The following is a 21209-nucleotide window of genomic DNA, read 5'->3' as shown; positions in this document are numbered from 1 at the left end:
GAGATATCAGATATCTGAACCATCACAACCTGCTCTTTTGAATGTGGAGGAACAGCAGTTCTACTATGAGATCCTCCTAAATGTCTTCACCCTCTCTCTATAGCTGAGCCAAGACACTCTGCAAAAGAAAATAACTTCTGCCATTTGTATCCACAGTCTAGTTTTTTCATTCACTATGTAAAGCTTGTGACCAGAGATAATGACAGGAATGTAGATCCACCAGTTTCCTGAGAGCTCTGCTTTTCACATCTCTCTTCAATATGACTCACCGGTACAACATCTACATAACTGCAGACACCACTCTGATCCACCTGTCAATCTCCTTCTTACTTCTTTACTCACTTGTGAACAAGACCCTGAGATACTTAAACTCCTCCACATGAGGCAGCACCTCATCCCCTACTGGAGACGGCACTCCACCCTGTTCCAGCTGAGAATCATGACCTCAGACTTGGAGACGCTGATCCTCATCCTGACCGCTTCACACTTGACTGCAAGCAACCCCACATCACGATGAAGCCAGCAGGACCACATCATCTTGAAAAAACAGAGATGTGATCCTGAGGTCACCATTCTCTCCTTGACTGAACCTAGAAATTCTGCCCATAAAAATTATGAACTAAATTCAGTGACAAATGGCAGCCCTGGGGGAGTCACACACACCAGGATTGAGTCTGATTTACTATCGACAATGCAGACCAAGGTTTCACTCCAATTTCACAAGGACAGAATAGCCCACAACAGTGGGCCTGGTACCCCATACTGTCAAGGCACCCCCAAAGGGCTATAGTGGGGTGTTATGACGATCATTCTTCAGAAATGGAAAAGTCACGTTTGTTTAAACTGAAACCTTTGCCACTTCAATGTGGACGTATTCAGTAAGTTTTAAGGCTTTTTTTTCACTTTAGGATACCAGTACTCTTCACCTCCATTATAAAAGGCAAGAACATGCTACGTATTTATTAAGGTTTATTAAATATGATTCACTTTAGAGTGAAATTTCATGTGGCAAACTAAGATACACAATGACTGTGAAAAAATAAATTTGACTTGAAAATATTGAAGTTATCCTTTAAAGGTGAATAACATCCTAGTTTGTCCTACAGTCATCTTCATCATGACCATCAATGACTTTCTTAACCTAACCCCCTTGGACCTTTGGCAACTGCCTTCTGTAGTGTACGGGGGGATTCAGGACAGCTGAACCGGTGGGTCTTTTCAATTATTCCTACTCTGAACAGTTCTTCCAAACCAAAGCGTTCACCTTCTGTTAACCTTTTATTGTTTATTTTGAAGTACATGCAAGACCCACTGAACATTTTTGTGACAATGACAATTGGATTCACTCCCAGTTTGGCCAGGTGCTTACCCATCTGCTCAGGGTGGTCTCCTGCTTCATTGTTGGGATGGTAACAGAGCTGAACAGGTTGTTGTATATCTGTCAGTTATTACTCTTCTCTTCTCTCTGGTAGCTCAGTTAAAGGATACCCACTGGGGGTCTTCAGTCCTGCTGAGGGTGTCAGGTATCAGAGATGACATCTTACTCTACAAGGTGCTCTGAACTGCCGGACATTGATAATTCTGTTGACTAGATGGTTTTGAGCACTCCCCTTGTGCTTATATCTGACCATAACCTACTAGCTGTCTAGACCCCATCTACCCCATTTCCCCCATCACCACTCTAGTTGTGCACAGTGTCTTTCTGGTCTTTCATCCAGGTGAGTCCCTCCAGTTCTCCATTTCAACACTGGTATGCAGCCTCTATAACTCATTTCCATACTATACATGTAGCATTCTGACAACTGTTTCAAGTATACGGGATTACCTCGGTGGTCTACAAACCTTTTCACACATACAAACAGATATTTTGGACAGATAATAATATATTATATATATATATATATATATATATATATATATATATATATATATATATATATATATATATATATATATATATATATATCAGAATCAGAATCAGCTTTATTGGCCAAGTATATGTACACATACAAGGAATTGGACTCCGGTTTTACCTAGTATTGTCCCTGATGCTGTGAGATTGACTTAAGTGTTCATGAGAGTGATGGCCTGAGGAAAGAAACTGTTCACATGTCTGGTAGTTTTGGCGTACAGTGCTCTGTAGCGCCTACCAGAGGGAAGAAGTTGAAAAAGGTTGTAACCAGGGTGTGATGGGTCTGCAGTGATGTTTTCTGCCCGTTTCCTGACTCGAGATCTGTATAAGTCTTGAATGGAGGGCAGATCAACACCAATGATTTTTTCTGCAATCCTGACTGTCCGTTGAAGTCTGTTCCTGTCCTGTTTTGTGGCTGAGCCAAACCAGACTGTGATAGATGAACAGAGAACAGACTGGATTACTGCAGAGTAAAATTGGATGAGCAGCTCCTGAGGCAGGTTGAACTTCGTGAGCTGGAGCAGGAAGTACAACCTCTGCTGGGCCTTTGTAACAATTGTGTTTATGTTTAGTTCCCACTTTAGGTCCTGGGAAATTGTGGATCCCAGAAACCTGAAGTTTTCAACAGCAGACACAATGCTGTTGAGTAGTGTGAGAGGGGGCAGCACTGGGGGGCTCCTCTTGAAGTCCACTGTCATCTCCACAGTTTTAAGCTTGTTCAGCTCCAGGTTGTTTTGACCGCACCAGAGGGCCAGCTGTTCGACCTCTCGTCTGTATACAGACTCGTCACTGTCCTTGATGAGGCCAATGACTGTCATATCATCTGCGAACTTCAGGATTTTAACAGACGGGTCTCTTGAGGTGCAGTCATTTGTGTAGAGGGAGAAGAGCAGAGGAGAGAGGACACATCCCTGGGGGGCGCCAGTGCTGACTGTTCGTGTGCTGGATGTGATTTTTCCCAGTCTCACTTGCTGCTTCCTATCTGTCAGGAAGTTTTTGATCCACTGGGAGATGGGAGCTGGTACAGTGAGCCAAGTGAGTTTGGTGTGGAGGACTTCTGGAATGATAGTGTTGAACGCCGAGCTGAAGTCCACAAACAGGATCCTAGCATATGTCCCTGGAGAGTCGAGATGTTGCAGGATGTAGTGCAGTCCCATGTTGATTGCATCATCCACTGACCTGTTTGCTCAGTAAGCAAACTGTAGGGGGTCAAGCAGGGGGTCTGTAATGTCCTTCAGGTAGGTCAACACCAGTCTTTCAAAGGATTTCATGACCACAGACGTCAGGGCGACTGGCCTGTAGTCATTTAACCCTGCGATGGAGGTTTTCTTTGGAACCGGGATAATTGTGGAACGCTTAAGGCAGGAGGGAACTTCACATAGCTCCAGGGATCTGTTGAAGATCTGTGTAAATATGGGGGCCAGCTGATCAGCACAGACTTTAGACAGGAGGGTGACACACCATCTGGACCTGGTGCCTTCCTGATATTCTGTCTCCTGAAGAGCTGACTCACGTCCCCTTCACAGATCCTGAGTGCAGGTATGGTGTCAGTGGGGAGGGGCAGGGGCTTGGTAGTGAGTGCTGGGAGTGTATTTTGATTGGCGTGGGTGAGAGGTGTGAAAGAGGGATTATCAAACCTGCAGTAGAACAAATTCAGCTCGTTGGCCAGTTGATGGTTCTCTTCAGTATGGGTGGATGGTTTCCTGTAGTTGGTGATGTCTTTCAAACCTCTCCACACTGATGCAGGGTCGTTGGCTGTAAACCTATTTTCCAGCTTTTCAGTGTAGCACCTCTTTGCTACTCTGATCTCCTTTGTCAATGTGTTTCTGGCCTGATTATACAGGATTCTGTCCCCACTTCTGTAGGCCTTCTCCTTAGCCTGACGAAGCTGCCTGAGTTTTGTAGTAAACCAGGGTTTGTTGTTGTTGTATGTGCGAAAAGTTTTCATGGGCACACACATATCCTCACAAAAACTGACGTAGGATGTCAGTGTCAGTAAGCTCATCCAGGTCTGTCGCTGCAGACTCAAAAACACTCCAATCAGTACAGTCAAAGCAGGCTTGTAGTTCCAGCTTTGCCTCGTTGGTCCATCTCTTCACCGTTTTCACCACAGGCTTTGCAGATCTTAAGTTCTGCCTGTAAGTCGGGAGAAGATGAACCAAACAGTGGTCAGAGAGTCCCAGGGCAGCACGAGGGACAGAGCAATAAGCATCCTTTAATGTAGTGTAGCAGTGGTCCAGTGTGTTTTTGTCCCTGGTAGGACACTTAATATGCTGACTGAATTTTGGCAGTTCTTGCCTGAGGTTTGCTCTGTTAAAATCACCAAGAACAATGAGCAGGGAGTCCGGGTGTTTGTGCTCCATGTTAGTTATCTGGTCAGCCAGGTGTTGTAATGCTTCACTAACACAGGCCTGAGGTGGAATGTAAACACCAACCAGAATAAACGAGGAAAACTCCCGCGGTGAATACAACGGTTTACAGTCAATGAAAAAAGACTCTAAGTGAGGGCTGCATGTTTTGATTAGTACTGTGACATCTGTACACCAACCTTCGTTTATGTAGAAACAGATTCCGCCTCCTTTCGTTTTCCCCGAGAGCTCCAAGACGCGGTCCGCACGGAGAAGTTGGAAGCTCGGAAGGTATAATGCGCTATCGGGGATGTGCTCACCAAGCCAGGTTTCAGTGAAGTACAGGACGGCAAATCTGGAAAAGTCCGTGTTTATTCTGTTTAACAGTAGCAGTTCGTCCATCTTGTTGGCCAAAGAGCGGACGTTCGCCAGGTGTATTGAAGGGAGCACAGTTCGAAATCCTCGGTGGCGCAGTTTAATAAGCGCTCCGGCTCGCTTCCCTCGTCGGCGTCTCCTTCTAATTCCGTAAAGGGCGGCTGCTCCTCCGACTAAAAGTTCTGTAAAGTATTCTGTTTGAGTGAAAGACGGTGAAAAAATTTCACCAGCGAATTGACCGATGTGTAAGAGTTCCTCTCTGCTGTATGTGATCAGAGGGGGACATCTTATCACGGAACAAACAAACAAAAACAGAGAAAGCACCAAGGAACGAGGCACCGAGGCTGCCATCTGCAGCGCCATGATGACTGATTGTGTATTATATATTTACACACACACAAACACACACTATATCCAAAATAGTCCTTGTCTTAAGCTGGGGATCACTACACAAGTCAAACCTAACGACTGCAATTGTTGGATCTTATCACCTTGACCAGGAAATTGCAGGGCGTGGCAAAATACACAACTCAAATATATTTTAGCACAATTTCTCATTTCCAAAGTATTGCGAGTGACATGTGCCACATTCTGAAAGCCAATAATGGGATACCTTATGTTTAGTATGGAAAGTTCTGTAGTAATCTCAGTCCTTTCATTTTGTTTTCTCTGTTCTCTGCTGGTGTGATAAGCATAAGACAAGCATCTCCTTCCTTCTTTACTTGCAGTCTCATTGTATGCCTTTTACTTGTGAAGGAGAGTTCATTGATTGTCAGCTCTCGCAAATACAAAGAAGAGTCTGGGTCTACAACAGGGTGAGTCTCAGAGCAGTCTGACTGAGTCACTGGGGATGTCAAACTGCCTGACTGACATCATGAGAGGGTTTTGTAACTCTCCGTGACTTACTAAGGTTATGCAAATGAAGGCTTTCAAAATGTAACTTACAAATCTTTATTTCAGCTGTGTTACATCTTTGAGAGTGAGTTTAGCTTACCATCTAATGTCAGACATTACACTCGACTGAAGTCGGGCCCACCACACTCATAGCAGGTGTGTTTTTGTGTTTATTGTTTGTGTTTATTTCTCATTTAGCTATGGCTGTAACTGTAGTCTACTTTTAGCAGTTTCATGAAAAACACTCCAATTCAATTTATATATTTTTTATACGATGCTCTGAATAAATGTCTTCAAAATGAACTGTGATAACCTAAAGATCAGTAAACAATACTTTAAAGTCGTTACAGTGCAGCATTTCTTGTAGTGAGTTCAGTTGCTTCATTTGTAAACTAAGAAAGGTCGCCCCTTATTTTATAGAAAAGAGTGATGGACAGGTAACACAAAAATAAACAGAACGGGTGAAAAGAAAACTGAACGAGAGTGCTTTAAAATGTCTGAGTAATCCTGCTTGGTATGCTGTGCTCTTCTTATGTGGATTACCTGTAGAAAGAGGCAGAACAAAGCCCCCCGACTCCAGACCCTCTTTGACAGCATCACGCTGCGCTTGCACTGGCGCCTACTCTGTGAAGGGCTGTGTTTTTAAAGGTCGCTCTCATCTGAAAGTTGTGGTGTTTCATGTGTGTCTTTTAAGGAGCACTGCAGAAGCACCAAGAGCAGAAAGTAAAAGAGTGATAATAAAAGAGCACACTAATATGACATGAACTTACTGTTAACAGCACATATGGAACATTTAAACAACATTCACCTATGCAGTTGTAAAAGCTCTGCTCAGTGACAATCAAATGTGAACTCAGCAAGATTCCCACACACAGTGATATAATTCAGTAGTCCACCCACTGAACATTCACAAAGTAAATAATATGCCAAAAAAATTAAAAACACACACAAGGAATTTGGTTTTGTGCATAAAGTGTGTGTCTTTTAAACTGTTTGGGATGAAGATTTTGAAATTCAAGGAGAAAGTCTTCATGTTTTACTCACCAGACAGAGCAGCAATGTCTTTCTCAGATCTTCCTTTAATGGAGATCATTGACACAAACTTCTCACACAAGCCGTCTTCACTCATCTTTAGGTTTTATGGTTTAAATGACTGATTGTCTCTTCTAAAGGCTCCTTTCACCAAAGTTCAGGTGAGCTCTCAGCATGCTAGGACTGTGGAAACAATACAGAGAAGACATTAAAATTAAAATAAAAAGAAGAGCTGAATAGGAAGACAGCAGACTTAGGTGTGTGTGACTTATTTGAACACTTGACATGATCGCCATTTGAAGGTCCACAAACATCTGAGTTTTTAGACACTTAACAAGAGACTCAGGAGCTGAACTCCAGTTGTGAACCTCGAAAACAAAAAAACATTTTTGTGACATGTCAGCTCAATGACCGTGTCCTCTCTGATCAGTCTGGCGCCCCTTAAGGTTCTCCAGTGGAGGAGTTGGTGTCGTCCGTTATAGGAGATGGACGTCTGAAGCAGAGCTCCACTAGCAGCGGCTTTATTTTCCCACATATTTCATATTATTAAGAGGTATCCTGTATTTAACCCGACCAAGGAACTTCCACTACAATATACAAGCATGAGTAACAAGTAGAAAAGTCAGAAAGAACCGGAAAAGAAACTTAAAGTTGCATCAAAAACTGGACAGACATCCGGCCCGAGTGCAAGGTATGGCCTCTCAGAGACTGACCTGGAACAGGCAGATGAATGCACAGATTTCCTGGGACCCCGCTCCATTGTATCATCCCCAGTCGAGAGTGAAAATGGGATAGAAGGTGCAAGTGATACAGGTCGCGATGGATCGGCGATTTCTGAGGATCATTCGAGACTAGAAAAGGCCCTGCAGGATGTGCTCTCATCTACTCATCGCGAGCCCGCAGCACCTGCTGTAACAGGAGCTGCATTTCCACTCGCGGAGCACGAAATCCGAAACGAACTGTTCGAACTGAAAGAGATGATCGCTACACTGGCCACTGCCATGGCTATGGTCATAAATGAGCTTAAGAAGGATAACAAGAATGAGTTTATGAATGAGCTTAAGAAGTCTAACATTGAGCGTCTATTTAAACGTTTTGATGTGAACTTTAAAAGCATGTTGGAGAAATTAGAGGAACATATCGAAGAAAATAGATCCAAACTGAAAATACTTGCCGACCAGATTAATGACGTTACAGATCAGCTGGATGATGTTATGCAGGCATTCACGGCTCGAGTTGAAACAGCAGAACAATTGGCGTCTAACGATGATGAAAAAGCTGCAGCTGCGAATTCCAAATGCAAAAAACTCGGAGACAGACTTGCAGCCTTGGAAGATGGGTGCAGAAGAAATAATATAAGAATTGAGGGTATACCTGAGAAACGAGAAAGCTCAAGCCCAGTGAAATTTGCAGTAGAATTACTGTCTAAAATAATTGGAAATGATTTTAAACTCGACATTGAGATAGCTGCTGCTTGTCGCATATACAGATCAAGCACCTTTAAAACCAGGTCTTTTATTGTCTGCTTCGAGCGATTACGATGTAAGCTAATGTGATGGCACTTCTCAGACACAAGCAAGAGATTATATTTGAAAATAATCTTATTCGTATTTTCCCCAACTTCTCACCATTAACAGCTGCAAAATGCACAGCCTACTTTAACATTAAAAAGTTGCTACAGAAAGCCGATATCAAATACAGCCTCTTGTATCCCGCCAAACTGAAAGTGGAAGTTCAAGACCAATATTATGTATTTTCAAGCAAGGAGGAAGCTGAAAAGGAACTAAAGAAGCTGTTTCTGACACTCTTTTGAAAGTTAATAAGGAGCCGTATTCTGTCAAGGCATGGGAAGGACTTATCATCTGCTGTCGGATCCACTTTTAAAGAGACTGGTATTATAATAATATATCTTTTTCTTTACTTGGACATTATATGTTTATGTCTTAATTACAGTTATAGACGTGAGTGTGGAAGTGTGGAAGTAATTAAAGTAGGATTTGTTTTTTTTTTTTTTTTTTCGTTTTTACTACCTTAAAGTAGACTGTTTAACATCATACTCTTGGTTTATTGCTATTTCTATTATTACATTACTATTACTATTACATTTATACTATTACATTATACTATTACATTAGAATTTATTATGTTTATCCTAGACTACTTTTTAAAATCATTCCCAGGGTTCATTCTTTTATTATCTTAATATCTTAAAATTGCTGAAGATTATTATTATTATTAAAGACTGTTAATGATTATATCTTCGGCAGATAGCATTTAGAATTCAGCTGCAATAGATATCTCTTTGTTTTAATTCTCAAACGCCGCTGCGGGGTGGGGTTTGTTTTGTTTTGGACGTGCTCTGTCTCTTTGTATGTCAGAGGACCGGGACATCGCGAAGTGGGATCAAGCCTCATGTGTGGAGGCAAAATGGGGGGGTGGGGGGATAAAAGGGGGAGAGAAGGAGAGCAGGCTATATCTAATCTATTCTTCTAATCCTTATAACTAAAAATATCAATGCAACAATAGGCTAAAATGCAATAACTCATGGGGAATTTTGAAACTAAGATAAAAACTGCCTCACTACCAGTTAAGACTATAAAATGACATTAAAAACTCAGAATCAATGTCTCCATGATGGGACAGTTAACTTTGTGAGCTGGAATGTTAAAGGCCTGAATCACGAATTAAAGAGAAAGTATGCTCTCACCTAACAGGCTTAAACGCTAAAATAGTTTTTTTACATTAGACCCACTTACTAAGCAAAGATCAGTTCAGACTACAAAAAGACTGGACTGGCCAAATGTTCCATTCTAGCTTTATAAAGAAAACTAGAGGGGTGGGAATTCTCATACACAGAACAGTTCCATTTGTAGCATCAGATGTAGTATCGGACCCTGAAGGGAGATATGTGATGGTCATGGGCAACTTATATAACAGTAAAATGATTTTGATAAATGTTTATGCACCCAATGTCGATGATAAGGAATTCATGCAAAATCTATTTGCATCCATTCCCAATGTGAACACTCATAAAATTATAATGGCTGGGGACTTTAATTCTTAGATAGGAATCCTGTGACAGGGGGGAGGACATCTAACACTGCAAAGACAATTACACAGTTTTTATCTGACCACAACTTATCAGACCCATGAAGGTTTCTAAACCCAAACTCAAGAACATATTCGTTCTACTCACCAGTGCATCATAGCTACTCAAGAATTGATTATTTTTTTATAGATAATAATTTCCTGCCTACGATTAAATCATGCAAATGCGACACAATTGTTATCTCCGACTATGCCCCTCTAGTCTTGGAGCTAAAATCATTAAGCCCCTCACACTCACCTCATAGATGGCATCTTAACCCTCTTCCATTAGCAGACGAGAACTGCACAGAATTTATATCCAAACAAATCAGCTTCTTCCTAGAGACAAACACGTCCACAGATGTTTCTGCAGTAACACTCTGGGAAACTCTAAAGGCCTTCTTAAGAGGACAGATTATTTCATATCTTTCCCACAGAAATAAATTAGAAACCAAGAAACTGTCAGAGCTAAGAAGCGAAATTACTAGAATAGATGAAGAACAAGCAAGGCGTCCAAATGAAGCTCTTCATAGGAAAAGGCAGGCCCTGCATACAGAACTTAACATCTTAACAACTAAAGAAACTGAACAACTTATTTATAAGTCAAGACATCATTACTATGAACATGTAGAGAAAGCTAATAAGCTTTTAGCTCAACAAATTCACAAACAAGAAGTTCGCAATGCAATACCAATAATTACCAACACAAATGGAGAAGAAATCATTGACCACAAAAATATAATGCATGCATTTAGAGATTATTATAAATCCTTATATTCTACTGAGTTCAAAGAAGACAACACACAATCTAATGCATTTCTGGATACATTACAGACACCACAAAATAGATGCATTTAGTGCTGAGGAACTGGATAAACCTCTGACGCTAACAGAATTACTAGATGCTATAAAGTCACTTCAAAGCGGGAAAATCAGCAGGCCCTGATGGTTACCCCGTAGAATTTTATAAGAAATTCTCCACTCAGCTAGCTCCCCTCTTATTAGCAACATTTACAGAAGCTAGAGACAACCAAATACTACCTCAAACATTTCGTCAAGCATTAATAACCATCTTTCCTAAACAAAATAAGGACTTGTTACAATGTGCATCATACAGACCAATTTCACTCCTGAATAATGATGTTAAGATACTCTGAAAAACTCTAGCTAGAAAGATGGAGAAAGTGCTGCCCTCAGTAATATCACAGGATCAAACTGGATTTATTAAAGGCCGACACCTATCTTCCAATCTCCGACGCTTGTTTAATGTTATATATTCACCAGCAAAATCAAACACCCCAGAGATATTACTATCATTAGACGCAGAAAAAGCATTTGATATGATTGAATGGAACTACCTTTTCACTGCATTGTTGAAATTTGGGTTTGGTCCGAATATTTGTGCATGGATCAAACTACTGTATACCAATCCAGAAGCTTCAGTTTGTATTAACAACATTTGTTCAGACTACTTTAAGCTAGAATGTGGTACCAGACAAGGATGTCCCTTGTTACCACTGCTGTTTGCAATCGCCATTGAACCACTGGCGGTTCATTGTCGAAATTCTTATCAGATAAAGGGGATTATCAAAGAAGGACTGGAACAGAAAATTTCTCTATATGCAGATGATATGGTTTTATATATATCAGACCCAGAAAACACTGTCCCTGCAGTTTTAACATCACTAACAGAATTTCAAAAGATACCTGGGGGGTATTTTTCGTATGTCGCTTAAATCATCCAAGATCAGGTGCCTCATCTTGGATAAGTTAATGCTGGTGACACTCATCCAGATAAGTCAGGTTTTCAAACGCAGCCATGTATTAGATTAGTCGAGCTGGATCTAATCATCCGAGATGAATGCGCGCCCCCGGACTGATTGAAAAGCCCATATATATCGAGTCTAGAAAACATGATCAGCAAGTCTTTGATAGGCTGCAACAAAATAATAATAATTCATTACATTTATATAGTGCTTTTCTCAGTACTCAAAGCGCTATCCACACAGGGAGGAACCGGGAAGCGAACCCACAATCTTCCACAGTCTCCTTACTGCAAAGCAGCAGCACTACCACTGTGCCACCTGTGAGGACTGACAAAAGAATGGGCGCATTTTTCTTTTCACACACATGGCGCAAGACCTTTTATTCCAAGTACATGAAGAATTTCAAGATTTAATATGCACAAGGGGTAACACTGCAAAAGCAGCCCAGACCAGAAAAGACAGCTGGCAAAAAGTGGCCGACAAATTAAACTAGATAGATAGATAGATAGATAGATAGATAGATAGATAGATAGATAGATAGATAGATAGATAGATAGATAGATAGATAGATAGATAGATAGATAGATAGATAGATAGATAGATAGATAGATAGATAGATAGATAGATAGGAATACTTCAAAGGGCTTTCAACTTTTGTGTTGTGGTACTTTTTATAACTTAATGATTATATATCTAGTACACCAACACACCATTATAATGCAATTTTTATTAGCATGTATTTTCTTTTGCTTTTCGTTGACAAAAAAGAACAATAGGGAAAAATGCCATAATTTTGCTGTGATAAAAAATATTAATTCTTGGATATTTTAATGGACAGCATAGCTTTAAATGTTTGCCTTTTGTAAGGAACATAGCAGTATAATTTAACACTACAATTCCTGAACCCTACAGAAAGCCTATGTCTTTTTAGACATGGAACACACATGAAATGCATGTGTTCCAAATCACAATATATTATTTACCCTATACAGCTCCAGGCTCCTCACTCCCAGGTAATCAAAAATTCCTCCACTTTTTCTGTAACAAAATTAAAGATCTAAATAATTCAACTAACATAAATGCATCATCTGTTTTTATCTCTCCCTGTTTTCCCACTCCATCCAGCTCCTTCTCTAAGTTCTCACCAGTCACATCTGTGTTTGTTAATGACCTGCTTTGTAAGATGAGGCTGACTACTTGTGTACTAGACCCCATCCCCACCACACTACTTAAATCCTGCCTTTATGCCATAATCCCGACTGTTACAACAATAATAAACTCATCCCTTGACACTGGCTCTGTGCCACTCACTTTTAAAATCACTTCTGTAACCCCATGTTAAAACAGTCTGGTCTTGATGTTGACAATCTTAACAATTTTCGGCCTATTTACCACTTTCTTTTTCTGTCAAAAGTTCTTGAGCGTGTTGTAGCTTCCCAACTCACCAATTACCTAACCTCTAATAATTTGATGGACCCTTTCAGTTTGGTTTCAGAGCACGGCACAGCTGTAACCAATGATTTGCTCATGGCAGCAGACTCTGGACAAAGCAGCATATTCATTCTATTAGACCTCAGTGCAGTTTGTTAGTTTTGGCAACAGCAGATCCAACTCAGTGCCAGTCACACAAGGAGTTCCTCGGGGCTCTGTCCTCGGCCCTCTTCTTTTCTGTATTTACATGCTTCCCATTGGCCATATTATCCGTAGCTATGGACTGGGTTATCATTTTTATACAGACGATACTCAACTCTACTTCAGTGTTAAAAGTGGAACTTCATCAGAGCTTGCTTCAGTGAAATTAATACCTGGATAGTGCAGAACTCTTTAAAATTAAATTGCAACAAAACTGACCTCTTGCAAATTGGGACTAAAATGCAACTTAATAAAATGAGCTCCTTCCCAGTCACTCTTGGCTGTGATCTCATCAGACCTGCCTCTACTGCAAAGAATCTGGGTGTCATTTTTGATTCCTCCTTTTCTTATTCCACCCACATAAACCACATTAAGAAACTTTCTTACTTTCACCTCCGTAACATATCCCGTGTTCGCTCCTTCCTCTCCTTCTCTAATGCTGAGAAACTTGTCCCTGCTTTTATCACATCCCGCATCGATTATTGTAATTCCCTACTGGCAGGTGCCCCTTCTAATCTTCTATCACAGCTCCAGCTTATTCAAATCTCGGCTGCAAGAGTCCTTACTCGAACCAGCAGCAGCGAGCACATCACACCCATCCTGCTCCGTCTTCACTGGATCCCTGTGTCTTACAGAATCGAATATAAAATCCTACTAATAACCTACAAAGCCTTAAATAACCTCACGCCAAACTACATCAGTGACCTTCTCCATCACTATGTGACTGTCCACCCACTAAGGTCCTGTGATTCTGGCCATCTTGTTGTGCCCCTCACTAATCTACAGTCCATGGGTGACAGCAGGGCCTTCAGCTGTATAGCGCCCAGACTCTGGAATGACCTACCGAAATTAATCAGGTCAGCTGACTCCATGAATTCTTTTAAAAAATAACTCAAAACTCATCTGTTCAGGAAGGCTTTTAGCTCTACTTGACTTTAGATAGATAGATAGATAGATAGATAGATAGATAGATAGATAGATAGATAGATAGATAGATAGATAGATAGATAGATAGATAGATAGATAGATAGATAGATAGATAGATAGATAGATAGATAGATAGATAGATAGATAGATAGATAGATAGATAGATGATACTTTATTAATCCCAGGGGGAAATTCACATACTCCAGCAGCAAAAAAATATTAAATTAAAGAGTAATAAAAAATGCAGGTAAAAAACAGACAATAACTTGAATAATGTTAACGTTTACCCCCTCTGGTGGAATTGAAGAGTCGCATAGTTTGGGGGAGGAATGATCTTCTCAGTCTGTCAGTGGAGCAGGACAGTGACAGCAGTCTGTCGCTGAAACTGCTCCTCTGTCTGGAGATGACACTGTTTAATGGATGTAGTGGATTCTCCATAATTGATAGGAGCCTGCTGAGTGCCCGTTGCTCTGCTACGGATGTCAAACCATCCAGCTCTATGCCAACAATAGAGCCTGCCTTCCTCACCAGTTTGTCCAGGCGTGAGGCATCCTTCTTCTTAATGCTGCCTCCCCAGCACACCACTGCGTAAAAGAGGGCACTCGCCACAACCATCTGATAGAACATCTGCAGCATCTTACTGCAGATGTTGAAGGATGCCAATCTTCTAAGGAAGTACAGGCGGCTCTGTCCTTTCTTGCACAGAGAATCAGTATTGGCAGTCCAGTCCAATTAATCGTCCATCTGCACTCCCAGGTATTTATAGGTCTGCACCCTCTGCACACAGTCACCTCTGATGATCACGGGGTCCATGAGAGGCCTGGGTCTCCTAAAATCCACCACCAGTTCCTTGGTTTTGCTGGTGTTCAGTTGTAGGTGGTTTAAGTCGCACCATTTAACAAAGTCCTTGATGAGGTTTCTATACTCCTCCTCCTGCCCACTCCTGATGCAGCCCACGATAGCAGTGTCGTCAGCAAACTTTTGCACGTGGCAGGACTCCGAGTTGTATTGGAAGTCCTATGTATATAGGCTGAATAGGACCGGAGAAAGTACAGTCCCCTGCGGCGCTCCTGTGTTGCTGACCACAATGTCAGATCTGCAATTCCCAAGACGCACATACTGAGGTCTGTTTGTAAGATAGTCCACGATCCATGCCACCAGGTATGAATCTACTCCCATTTCTGTCAGCTTGTCCCTAAGGAGCAGAGGTTGGATGGTGTTGAAGGTGCTAGAGAAGTCTAGAAACATAATTCTTACAGCGCCACTGCCTTTGTCCAAGTGGGAGAGGGATCGATGTAGCATATAGATGATGGCATCTTCCGCTCCCACCTTCTCCTGGTATGCGAACTGCAGAGGGTCGAGGGCATGTTGGACCTGTGGCCTCAGGTGGTGAAGCAGCAGCCGCTCCATGGTCTTCATCACATGTGATGTTAGAGCGACAGGCCGGAAGTCATTCAGCTCACCAGGACGTGATACCTTTGGGACTGGGGTGATGCAAGATGTTTTACAAAGCCTCGGGACTTTCCCCTGTTCCAGGCTCAGGTTGAAGATGCGCTGTAGAGGACCCCCTAGCTCTGATGCACAGACCTTCAGCAGTCATGGCGATACTCCATCTGGACCTGCTGCTTTGCTGGCACGAAGTTTCCTCAGCTCTCTGCTCACTTGCGCTGCTGTAATTGTGGGTGGGGATGTCTCTCCTATGTTGGTATCAGCAGAAGGATGTGTAGAGAGTGCAGTACTCCGAGGTGAGAGTGGGTTAGGGTGGTCAAACCTGTTAAAGAAGATGTTCATTTGGTTTGCTCTCTTCACGTCTCTCTCAATGGTGGTACCCCGCTTCGAGCTGCAGCCAGTGATGATCTTCATCCCATCCCACACTTCCTTCATGCTGTTGTTCTGCAACTTCTGCTCCAGCTTTCTCCTGTACTGCTCCTTCGCCGCCCTGAGCTGGACTCAGAGTTCCTTCTGCACGCGCTTGAGCTCATGCTGATCACCATCTTTAAAGGCTATTTTTTTCTGGTTCAAAAGGCCCTTGATGTCACTTGTAATCCATGGCTTGTTGTTAGCATAGCAGCGTACAGTTCTTACTGGAACTACAATGTCCATACAGAAGTTGATGTAGTCAGTAGTGCAGTCAACAACCTCCTCAATGTTCTCACTATGTGATCCCTGCAGGATATCCCAGTCTGTAGTTCCAAAACATTCTCTCAGAGTATTCTCAGCCTCCGGGGTCCACTTCCTCAATGATCGTTTGGTTACAGGTAGGACTCTCACTTTTGGTTTGTAGTGAGGCTGAAGCAGAACCAGGTTATGATCTCCTTTCCCAAGCGCAGGCAGCGGGGTGGCACTGTATGCGTCTTTAACGTTTGCATACAGTAAATCAATAGTCTTATTTCCCCGGGTGTTGCAGTCCACATACTGGGAGAATGCAGGTAATGTTTTGTCCAGCGTCACATGGTTAAAGTCTCCAGCGATTAACACAAGTGCCTCGGGGTGCTGCGTTTGTAACTTAGCAACAGCAGAATGGATGACGTCACTCGCTATCTCCACGTCCGCCCGAGGAGGGATATACACGATGACAACAATGATGTGTCCAAACTCTCTGGGCAAGTAATAGGGACGCAGACTTATGGCCAACAGTTCGATGTCCCTGCAACAAGTGGAGATTTTGACTTTAACATGTCCAGAGTTACACCACCGTGTATTAACATAGAGAGCGATTCCTCCTCCTTTGTGCTTCCCACAGGTACTTGCGTCTCTGTCCGCTCTAACGGTGCTAAACCCGGGTAGCTCCACATTAGCATCTGGGATGGTGTTAGTTAGCCACCTTTCACTAAAACACAACAAACTGCCTTCTCTGTAGGTTCTGACATTTTTCACCAGCGCAGCCAGTTCGTCGATCTTATTTGAGATTGAGTTCACATTCCCCAGAATAACAGAAGGCACCGAAGGCTTAAAACGCCACTTTCTCGCAAGCCGCTTCATTTTTAGCTTAGTGCCGGCTCTGCTGCCACGATACCGCCTTCTTACCTCGTCAGGTAAATAGGGAACCACACCGGCACTGGCATTTGTTCTCAGCGCTCGAAGTTCAGTACTTGAATAGGCGAGTCTCGGCGTGTAAAAATCCATGCCCACGTTGTAAAAGTAATTGTGTCCCGGGAACGAATCCACATAAAATAAAGTAATAGGAGTGATCAATAAATAAAAATAGAAAAATAAAAGTAGAAAAGTACACATACATATACAGTCATACACGGAGCTGCTGAAAAGGCTGCCACTCTCGGCGGCGCCGGATGTTAGAATGAATGAATTTATTACCCTTCTCTCAGTTTACTTCTCTGTCAAGATGCTCATGTAACCTGTGTGTGTGTGTGCTAAACCATCAATTATGTTGTCTGTTAGGCTTTTATCTCAGAATTTACTGTCTTAATCTTCTTTATTTATTTATCTGGTTTGTAAAATGCTATATATTGCATATACCCTGCCATTCTATCTTAAACTCTGTGAAGTGCCTTGAGCATGGGAAAGGCGCTATATAATTCTTTGCCTGAGCTGAGCTCCATCAAGGTGTTTCAGCAGGTTGCTGGCTTTTTGTGCTGATCGACATATTTACATAACAAAAGACGCTGATGGAGAGGTGCGAAGGGATTTAAGGTGGCCCAGGATTATGAGTTTTTTCATAGGCTTCAGGAATTCTAGCGTTAAACAATTTTAGGTCTCAGAAAGCAGAAACATTAGATATGCTAAACTGACAAAAGAAGAACAAGCTGAGTCACAAGGCAAAGCTTTTGATTTACCAGTCAATCTACGTCCCTACTCTCACCTATGGTCATGAGCGCTGGATAATAACTGAAAGAATGAGATTAGAAGCAGCTGAAATGAACTTTTTCCACAGGGTAGCTGGGGTCTCCCTTTGGGATAGGGTGAGAAGTGCAGACATCTGGGAGAGGTTTGGAGTACAGCCTCTGACCCTCCACATTGAGGGGATCCAATAGAGGTGGTTTGGGCATCTGATATGGATGCCCCCAGGATGCCTACCTGTGGAGGTTTTACAGGAATGACCATCTGGGAGGAGATCCTGGGGAAGACCCAGGGCTCGCTTGGAGGATTATATCTCCCAGATGGCCTAAGAAGGCCTTGAGGTAGCACAGTATGAGTTGTCATGTGTGGCTGGGGAAAGGAACTTATGGGCATAACTGCTAAGACTGTTACCCCAGCGTCCCGGCTTTGGATGGTGGAAAATGAAATGAAATATGAGGAACAATACAACAACATTAGATAACAGCTTATGAGATGACACTTTGTTGCCTCGATTACCAAGCACAACTTGCCCCAATCTTCTTTGGTGGAACCGAAACTGACTGAAATAAACCTGGCATGTCGATTTGGGCCAGGCTGACTCTCTGAGTGAACTTCATGGCATATCACCTCATGTTCACAATAACAGAGTGCTGACTGGAGGACTAATTAAATATGATCTGAACATTTGAAAGTATTTAAAGTTCAAACATGAAAGCTACAACCCTACACTCCATTACAGCCCACATAATGCTGACAGAGGAGCACAATGGAGCAGAGATGGAAGAGTGGACAAAACACATTATGTGGAGTTTAGAAGCAGCTAGATAGAGCTTATGGCAAGAAGTCAACTGTGTAAATGACATCAACCACTCCAGAAAAATGAGGGATGTCACTGGTGATGTCATTTCGTGGTAGAGCTGAACCACCAATTATATGTGCTGTTTGAGGATGTCCTATTGTGCTCATCTGTCAGTGTTCTACTGGCTGTAATGGAGGGACATTGAGAGATTTTACAGATTGAAAGGGTGCGTTTCCACACACATTTTAAGAACTGCCAAATTGTTATTTGTTGTTGACATCATGGATGCTGCAATTCTTGAGGAAATTAGTTAAGCTTTGACCAAGCTATCATCTTTGATTTCAAGTCTGTTATTATAAGGGCTTCTTTTGTAGTTCTTTTTTCTTTTGTAATATATATTCTTTTTGTACTTGGGGAAGAAATGGTTGGGTGTAGCACACTATGCATAACTGCAGTATTTGACTAATATGTTTATGTAAATCTTCTCCACAATCAGCCTTTTTGTCATTTTTAATGGTTAGCTTGTTATCTGAATTAGTAAAACTTACAGCTGCTCTCCTTCACATCATACTTTGGGACAGTTTTTCTGTTATGAGCAGTGGATGTCAAACTTTTGCTTGCTATGTTATGGGGGCCTGCTGAAGTAATAAAACTAAAGAGTCGCTTCTTCTGCTCGTTTTTTCTATTATCTGTCTTAAAGTTTAGACCAGCACCATCTGCAGCTGCACATCTTCAAATATGAAGGTGCCCTTAACATCAATGCCAGGACTACAGGAAAGCTTTGCCAGTTCAAAAGCTTATTTATTTTTTTATATATTTATTACTAATTTATTTTGGTATTTACATGAACATTTATTTGCTTGGTAGATACTTTTATCCAAAGTGATTTACAACAGAGGTAAACATAATCGAGTAGCGTTAGGCTCGGGCCTGTTTGAACAGCAAGTGTAGTAGGACAGGGAACAACAGATGATTGCCACAAGTGCAAAGATGGAATGCCTAATAATTTACAATCATTGATTATAATCAATAAAGTAATTAAACCTAAACTACAAGTTAATCATCAAAATAAAAGATGACAGAGCATAGTTGTTTTTATGTTTTTCCCAATCCATTAAACTGATATTTGCAGCACAAAATACATGGAGGGATTCAGCAGGATGGATGAAGATTTGCACCTCGTTCCACCAACTAGGAACTACATACAGTAGAAAGTAAGAAAATGTAGGAAAAGAGTCTGGATTGAGACTAGATGCCATGCAGAGGTGGCATCACCAGACGCTGTTCACTAGCAGACCTGAGTGGGCAAGAAGGAGCAGGGCACCACACCAGAGTCTCCATCTACACTGGTGCTGACCCATTAGGTATCTTGTATTTATCCCCCAAGGGAAATTGTCTTTTCATATGACCTTTATGAGGTCAGAGTGCAGGGTCAGCCATTGTAGGTTAAGTGTCTTGCTCAAGGGCCCAAAAGAGTAGGATTCCTTCTGGCAGCAGCGGGATTTGAACTAGCAACCTTCCAGATGTCATTGCAGACCCTTAGCCCCTGAGCCACCAAGGTTTTCATTACCAGCCTCATTTTATTATTTAAATGATCTTTTATTTTAAGAACAATTACCTGTCCTATATAAGTTATTTTTAACTAAGACTGGTTCAGGTTTGATGTTAGTACACAAGAAAGCTGAACAGTCAGAGAGCTTGTCTGGTCCTGAGTCGGGAACTTCTTGTGGCCTTTACATCAACGCCATCTTATTTAATGCCTGCTAATGAAATCTGTCTGTGTTTGCTCTCAGAATGGGGGATCCGTACACATCAGTCACAAAGAGCTGCTAAAGTGGGTTTTGAAAATAATGAACTGGCGAGATTTCTTTAAACTAAAATGGTAAGTTTACAAGTGACATGAAGTAAAAAAGAAACAAAACAGATTTTGACTTTAGGACCATACAGCATGTTTGATGGAAGTCTTAGGGTATTTATGTAAAGACCAAACAAGACCAACAACAACTAGAAACTGCCTGCCTCGAAGTACAATGAGCGATGAATTGGTGCAGGGCCTGTAACAGCCGTGATCTGTCAGAACTGCACTCAAATAAGACCAGAAAAACGGGATTTACAGGAAACACATGGCTGGATCTCAAGTTACAAGCAGGGACTTCTCAGGTACTGTAATTATTATGGGCCTCTTCAGGAGTCTGTGACAAAGCTACCAGCTTGTGATTCTTTAACACAGAAAGCACAATCTAGATGTGTTCAGGAGGGGCTTCATTGTCACATATCAAAGACACATGGGGTCTGACTTATCAGAATTCTGAATGAACAAAATGGACTGTCAGGCCCTTCAAGCACTGCTGTAGTCAGCGAGTGAGCACAATGAATGCCAGTTTGACTAAATAGTGAGGTGGGCTACAACCACACGGTGCTCACTTTGGACTCAGAAGAGAACTTCAATACACAGCACCTTGTCTGTCTGTGCCACACTTATGGGGGATTTCAGAATTCCTCAGTCATCAGTGCTTTAATATGAACAGTTCCATGGATGGAGCCTCAGATTCACAGTAAGCATTTGTGAGAATGTGATAAACCAAACATTTATAAAAGATGACCATTCATGAAACTTCATCCTACTTTGCAGACCCCGA

At 41.9% G+C, this 21209-nt stretch overlaps 1 protein-coding gene across 50 annotated transcripts in view; it reads right to left on the bottom strand.

The window, feature by feature from the left end:
- The window catches only part of LOC114645182 (NACHT, LRR and PYD domains-containing protein 3-like), a 913740-nt gene extending 906974 nt beyond the window's left edge, over window positions 1-6766 (bottom strand). For 47 of the 50 annotated variants that reach the window (XR_007933951.1, XR_007933953.1, XR_007933955.1 and 44 more), the window contains exon 1: window positions 6574-6766. Coding sequence is in view for 45 of the 50 variants with exons in the window: in XM_051921718.1 (XP_051777678.1) it covers window positions 6574-6658 (85 nt within the window). In the remaining 5 variants the exon portion in view is untranslated. The remainder of the gene's footprint in view (window positions 1-6573) is intronic. The other 3 variants (XR_007933954.1, XM_051921692.1, XM_051921707.1) reach the window with 1 other exon arrangement.
- Between the last annotated feature and the right edge of the window lie 14443 nt (window positions 6767-21209).

This window comes from Erpetoichthys calabaricus (genome assembly GCF_900747795.2).
Source record: "Erpetoichthys calabaricus chromosome 1 unlocalized genomic scaffold, fErpCal1.3 SUPER_1_unloc_22, whole genome shotgun sequence".
NCBI classification, from domain to species: domain Eukaryota; kingdom Metazoa; phylum Chordata; class Cladistia; order Polypteriformes; family Polypteridae; genus Erpetoichthys; species Erpetoichthys calabaricus.
Note: the sequence above shows the minus strand (reverse complement) of the source record. Positions and strands in the feature narration are given on the sequence as shown.